The sequence below is a fragment of the Tachysurus vachellii genome, chromosome 16 (genome assembly GCF_030014155.1).
Source record: "Tachysurus vachellii isolate PV-2020 chromosome 16, HZAU_Pvac_v1, whole genome shotgun sequence".
In the NCBI taxonomy this organism is placed as follows: Eukaryota; Metazoa; Chordata; class Actinopteri; order Siluriformes; family Bagridae; genus Tachysurus; species Tachysurus vachellii.
In genome coordinates, this window is record NC_083475.1 from 21883183 (window position 1) to 21890682 (window position 7500).

At 40.7% G+C, this 7500-nt stretch overlaps 1 protein-coding gene across 1 annotated transcript in view; it reads right to left on the reverse strand.

The window, feature by feature from the left end:
• The window catches only part of acss3 (acyl-CoA synthetase short chain family member 3), an 18973-nt gene extending 11801 nt beyond the window's left edge, over nt 1–7172 (reverse strand). The window contains exons 1-6 of the mRNA XM_060889698.1: nt 6766–7172; nt 5288–5432; nt 4552–4740; nt 4342–4476; nt 726–866; nt 442–522 (exon numbers count right to left, since the gene is read on the reverse strand). Of these exons, the coding sequence (XP_060745681.1) occupies nt 442–522; nt 726–866; nt 4342–4476; nt 4552–4740; nt 5288–5432; nt 6766–7031 (957 nt within the window). The 5' untranslated portion in view covers nt 7032–7172. The remainder of the gene's footprint in view (nt 1–441; nt 523–725; nt 867–4341; nt 4477–4551; nt 4741–5287; nt 5433–6765) is intronic.
• Between the last annotated feature and the right edge of the window lie 328 nt (nt 7173–7500).

Consider the following 7500-nt stretch of genomic DNA (forward strand, 5'->3'; position numbering starts at 1 on the left):
CTTTTACTTTTTACTTTATTTTACTTCAAATACTTAAGTACATTAAATATCAGATACTTTAAGACTTTTACTTGAGTAATATTCTAAAAGGTAACTTTTACTTCTACCAAAGTCTTTTTCTAGTACGATACTTGTACTTTTACTCAAGTATTGCTTTATAATACTGTATACAACACTGATATTTGAAAACTGACACTAGGTTTTTATGGGATGTCCAGTTTGCCATCTTCCTGCTAACGACTAACAAGACTTTGACCTTTACAGTGATGTGACAGTGAGGCTCAAGGTTGAGGAACTATAGCATGATCTGGTTCTCTTTACACACTAGCTTAGCTTACAGCATGGAACTGACACTGTGTTAGTTATAACAGTTTATGAATAAAAAAAAAAACAATAAGTTCAGCAGGATGTGTGACTGGGACTCTATACCACATGACTCACCTCACCAGGGTTCAGACCATAAATGTTGGACATTGTCCAGTTCAACATCACTGCATAGCCTCCTGTATCCCTCACTACACCCTAGAAAAGAATTCCATCATGAAACTATTTCAATGTGATGTTAGCAGGACAGCTAGTTCTAACAGGTAATTAGCTAATGCACATAGCAGCAGTTATGTCTTGCCTCCAGCTTTCTTCAGGCTGTAGGAGTTCATTGATATTGAAAATACTCTAAATTCTACATGGTTTGTGTGTGTGTGTGTGTGTGTGTGTGTGTGTTGTACCTTTGGTGTGCCGGTGGTTCCTGAGGTGTACAGGACATAAAGAGGATGACAAGCAGAAACAGACACACAGTCATGAGGATGAGCTGAAGACATTTCCTCGTCCCAGTCCAGGCTCAGCTCAGGGTGTGTGTGCACTTTCTCCTACAGGAAACACCCAAACATCACAACATATCAACATGAAGCTAATTTGGCTTTATTTTCACTGTTATAGACATCTGAGATATGGGACATGGAAACTCTGGAACCGACCAGGAACTAGAGAACATGAAGTCCAAACTTCTCCTACAACAAATGAACCATGGAGAGAAGCCACAAATGAAGTCCCTCAGGGTTCAGTACTTGGTCCACTTTGCTTTGTTCTTCCATCAGTCAAATCTTTTTGATGATTAATTTTTACTGTTAAATTTTGGGGAATCATTGGAACAGTATTCTGTGTTGAAGGTCCACATGATTGAAACCTCTTGATTCAGTGATTACCAGTTAACACAGACCTTTCAGTTTAATTTCAGCTGCTGTGGGATCTACACAACAGGCTCGAGAGAACAAGGAAAACAAACGGTGCACTGGGAACTAAGCAACAGAGTAAACAATGGGGACCAGGAAACACAATGGGAACTAAAGTACAGAGAAACCAAGTATAACCTTGAGAACAAAACCACACTGGATACTAGATACTGTATACATACTGGGATCAGCCTGGGATCTAAACACTATGGAAAAGAAACCAGTAGGAATTAATGTACAAGGAATTGTACATTATTTATTCTTATAATTATTGGGAATTAAAGAGTCTGAGAACCGAAGATCTACGATGTCATGGAAGACACTGAGAATTAGAAAACTGTAAAAACACACTAAAGATCTACAGAACCAGGAAGTCAGGGAACACACCGTGACCTCCTGTATATGATGGTGGGTGGTTGAGAGCTTAATGGGGAACTAGTGGGCATAATGGAAGCTATGGCAGAAACATAACTAGGGAATGTAAGAAATATTCCGAAGAGTTGAATACAGTAGTGATACTGTAGCTTTACTATAGTGATGTATAGCAGGAGTTAATCTGCACACCGCTGCAGTCTTGGTGCTGCTGGATTACTGGAAGAGTTCTAGTTAAAAACATGCTGTAAGTTTAAAGCTGTTAGGTTAATCTATTACAGCATTTACACCGTGCGTTTTATGGTGCGGAGTGTGTGAGCTGCCAATGAAAGAGCGAGTGTGTTGTGTAACAACGCCATCATGTCACGCTTCTTCCTCAACAATGCCGCACTGTACGGTTAACTGGCTTACCACAGAAACAGCAGGAAGTTGTTAACTAGGGGCAGATATTTTCTTATCTGCATTGATAAACCTACACCAACACCCCTACACACAAGACACCGCTTTTTTGCCCTTCACCTCCTAAGGAATTTGCTCTGACAGTTTCCATGACAACACAGCAAGCAGCTGTTTGTGTGTTTGTTGTCAGTGGTGTAATTACTGCAGAACCTGTTTGATGCTGCATCAACATGTAATCTGTGATGAAAATAACATTGCGGAGCATCAAAACCTCGTGTGTTTCGGGGGATTTCAGGAGATACTCGAGCTTCCACTACACTTTGAAATACGTAGCAACAGCAGTGTGTGGAATTCAGATTAGTCTGAGAGGAACATGGGGTTAGACTCGAGAGGGTGGTGTTAATTACAGTGCAGTCACACAGCTGAGCAATTTAAATGCAGAATAGACAGAATGTCACAGAGGGAAGATTGAGCTCAGTGATTGTCATTTGGTTATTATACACAACAGACACAGCCATCCATCCATCCAGGAAGACATGTGTGTAGTGAAGGGATGGAAAAAAGAACACTTTCCTATTATCAGTGTTCAGCAAGATGAGGAACAAGATCAGTGACATACTACTGACATACTACTGACAGAGAGCGCTGGTTAAAGTACTAAATGACTCGCTAATCTCCTGTAGTGTTTTGTATTGTCTCGTCTTTTGTCTCGCACTTGTGGCTAGGACAACTTTTATGTCCTTAGCTCTGTGTTGTTCACATGTATCTCCATGGTCCTGGAGAAACGCTTCAAAATTCCACTGAACTCCTAAGTACATATGTGTTATAACAATGTCTTGTGAAAAATATATAGGCACATTCATTCATTCATTCATTTTCTACCTCTTATCCGAACTACCTCGGGTCACGGGGAGCCTGTGCCTATCTCAGGCGTCATCGGGCATCAAGGCAGGATACACCCTGGACGGAGTGCCAACCCATCACAGGGCACACACACACACTCTCATTCACTCACACAATCACACACTACGGACAATTTTCCAGAGATGCCAATCAACCTACCATGCATGTCTTTGGACCGGGGGAGGAAACCGGAGTACCCGGAGGAAACCCCCGAGGCACGGGGAGAACATGCAAACTCCACACACACAAGGCGGAGGTGGGAATCGAACCCACAACCTTGGAGGTGTGAGGCGAACGTGCTAACCACTAAGCCACCGTGACCCCCTTTGATTTAACATGTTTACACTAACTATTAAAGCCGTAGTCAGGAGGGCTGAGAACTGCAGTGCTATCAGAATAAAAGTACAGACATAGATTAGACTTCATCAGAAATTAAATCTGTCAGATGGGGAAAGTACACACACATACACACACACAGACACACACACACAGACACACACACACACAGACACACACACACACATATACACACACACACATATACACACATATACACACATATACACACAGACACACACACACAGACACACACACACACAGACACACACACACACAGACATACACACACACACACATACACACACACATATACACACACACATATACACACACACATATACACACATATACACACACATATACACACACATATACACACACATATACACACACATACACACACACACACATATACACACAGACACACACACAGACACACACACAGACACACAGACACACACACACACACAGACACACACACACACACACACACAGACACACAGACACACAGACACCTCTGAGCTGGAGAAATCCAGTTAGTTGTATGTCATGATAGAAGGAACTCCAGCTAGAAGTGATGCTCTTCTCAGTAAATTACAGCATACAGATAAATTCTGTCAGGTGTGAGTGAATCGTCTGACCGAGTGGAACGAAACAAGTCAGTATGCAATTATAGATTAGCATCAGGAACAAGTAAAGAGCACTACAGGAAGCAAAAATGTACAGTTACAGGAAACAGGAGGACCAGGCAACCAGCATCATGATGGGTCGGAGAGTCTGAGGTTTTGATCTGATAATACGGCCAGCATTACATTTGCAGTAGTTTAGCACTTCAGCTGTAGAGAGGCATCGTCTAGCAGAAACAAATGAATCAAGTAAAGCAAGCTGGCAGCCTAACAGTGCCCTCGCTATCTGCTGCCAGGATCTCATACGTAGGCAGTTAGCATCTCCAAACAAACATGTTTACTTCCCTGTGAATGTTACATGACATTGCTTTATGTGTTTCAGAGACTGATTCTAGATTATAAGGACAGTGAGAATCACCACAGTGCAGATTTTACAGATAGTGATGGTGTTTTTCAGGTAGTGAGCTTCTCACCTTGCCCGGTCGACTGTAGATGAGGACTTTGTGAGGTTTGTGGCTGCTCATCTCCAGCGCTTTCTCCACCAGAGGAACATAGTCCACCCTTCGACCTGGCTCGATCCCGAACGACGCTGTCACCAGCAATTTAGGCTGAAACAAATATTAACGTTATCTCCAAAAAAAGTTATTTAAGCTAAGGGCAATTTTGTGCAAAGCTTAGCTTACCTTAGCATGGTCAATACGGACTGAGAGTTCTTTAGAGGCAAAGCCACCAAAGATGAGGCTGTGAGGAGCTCCGATTCGAGCGCAGGCCAACATGGTGTACATGGCCTGAGGTACCATGGGCATGTAGATCACCACCATGTCACCTTTCTTCACACCATGCTTTACCAAAACACCTGCCAGCTTAGACACCTGCACACACACACACACACACACACACATCCAGGAAAAATTTTATTTAAAAAAATACAAAACATAAATGTCACAAAATGATACTCTACTAACTACTTACAACTACCACACTGATCAAATCCATCTAAAGGGGTGTGGCAGTTTTATTGACAGCCTTCCATCTAAGACGGCTAGCTTTCACCATCTAAGGCTAGCTTCCACTAACTAGGATAGATTTTCCATTGCTAGCTTAGATCACGTTCATCTAGATTAGCTTAAGCTAGCTTTAGACACTGAGTCAGATTTTGCTTGCTAGGCTTACTTTGGCTCGCTAGCTTAGTGTGTTAGTGTAAGTTTGACCTGATGTTAGCCGCACTCACACTCCTATAATAATGGAAATTATCTTTATTTCTAAAGTTGTAAAAGCTTGAAAATGTCAGTGGCATGAAAATGGCTTCAAAACAATGTGCAATTGGAGTTACAGTATTTTTTTAGGCCTTTTTAACTTTTCAGACCAAGATCTATACAGAGAAAGAGAAATAAAAATGTTGGTGCAGTAAGCAGTTACCTGATCCAGCAGCTCTCGGTAACTGACATGCTGCTTAGACTGAGTAACAGGACTGTCATGGATGATGGCCATCTGATCTCCTCTCCCGGCTTCAACGTGACGATCCACAGCATTGTAGCACATGTTCAGCTCTCCTCCTATAAACCTGGAGCACAGACACTGAGACAGGATCTCAAACCATCTGCTCTGTTGTGTTTTTACTCGCATGGTTTTATCACTGTGCTGTTGAACAAACACTTCAGAACTTCTGCTTCCAGCTCTTTCACTATATTGTCAGTGGAAGTATTTTACATTTGGGTTCTGCAGAAGCTCCGAAAATAAACATCTACAAAATTCATCATATATGTGAGAACACTTGCAAAGCTACTTTTAGTTTAGCAGGACTAAGTACGACTTTATATTAAGACTGAAATAACAAATGTTCTGCCAAATTTAACTATTCTACCAGAGCCATTCCTGATACAGGGGGTCAACCAACCAATAAATAAATAAATAAATGATGCATATCTGTATGCCTTTGTGAATTAATATTTTACTCTCCACCAAATTACTGAAACCCCACAACAACATTACCACTAAACAACTACACTGCTGCTACTATAATTGTTTAAAAATGGCTACTTTAAAATGCATTCATTTTGAGGTTATTATTATTATTATCATCATCACCACCACCACCACCACCACCACCAACAACAACAACAACAACAACAACAATAATAATAATAATAATAATAATAATAATAATAATAATAATAATAATAGATCACTTTACCAAAAACCTAATGGTAATTTTATTCTTTTCTAAAAACTATTTTCAGGTATAGAAAACCTCATGAAAGAAAGTTGGTGTGAAATACTTTTACTTTATGATTTAGGATTTTTTTATAAACATTAATAGAAAAAGTAGAGATTGTGGCCTTTTTTATTATTGCTATTATTGTTATTATTATTATTATTGTTGTTGTTGTTGTTATTAATAATAATAATACCGGGGTTAAAAACTGTCAGTAAAATGCTAAATGTTGAAATAAATGACTTTATTTGTAGTAAAACCCCTTTAACTAAGAGCTTTACACTCAGACACGTGACAGTTAGGCTCTAGCTTGTCTGAGTTAGCAGTGAGTTTAAATTACAAATGCCCGGATGTTGATGAGGCTTCCGATTCGTCCGAGTGCCCGCGGTGCTCATGGGAAATGTAGTTGGTGAACACGAACTACAAAGAACGACCGTGTTGTTAATGAAACCGATGGAGCAATAACAACATAAATATATTTTCAGACTAATTAAACCTAAATTTGTTTAAGTTAAAGTTTAAATTAGAGCGCCGTTTTAAGTCTAATCAGCATGTACATCCTGTATGCACGCGCCAGTGTGACCACGCCCCCCGGTTGTTTACATTCCGATAGCTATCATGTGATAAAATGAGTTTATAAAAACATGTAACGTTATAAAATAAAGTGTTCTGTTTTTTTTACCATTTAGGAAACACTTTGTCCGTACAGTCCAGAGTTTCAGTCCATGTGTTAAACCAGTGTATATTCTGTGCTGCTTCAGCCCAGAACACTTCCGGTTTCCCTACAGCTTTAATAAGCTGTTGATCATAAACACTGTTGTGTCCTGAGTATAAACGTGTCACACAGCTGCTCACTGAACTCCTCAGACATCTGTGCTGAACGTTTACTCCAAGCTGAGATGCACCACGTCGTCCAAACGCAGTCAAAGACCTGCTGAAGATCAACATCCTTGTGTTTAATGTCTCCTTCACTTCACACGTGTAAACATTCTGCTTCTAAATGACCTCGTGTTAAAGTGCCCCAGCAGATCAGGAGGTGTCTGGTGTGTGGAGGAACATCTGGAGACACACACAGGCCAGTGGGAGAACAACGTCAGCATGAACTCTGAACTGGAAATAAAACCAAAGTCTCTCACATTACACACGCCTTTATCAGCTGTCTGTGAAGGTTTATTGCTTTCTAAGTGAAGGTCTAAACTTTTAATAGGAATAAAACACTTGGGTTAATGACGTCAGGGTTCATTACGTCATGATGTCTCAGCACTGTATGTGTGTGTGTGTGTGTGTGGAAAGAAAGAAGGAAAGAAGTGTCGAATTTAGAGCCGAAGCAAAGCTGCTGAGAGAGTAAACACCTAACACTGACTTCAGCACAGAGAGGAGGATGAGGAGGATGAGGATAATCCTTCCTCTCTGCTGA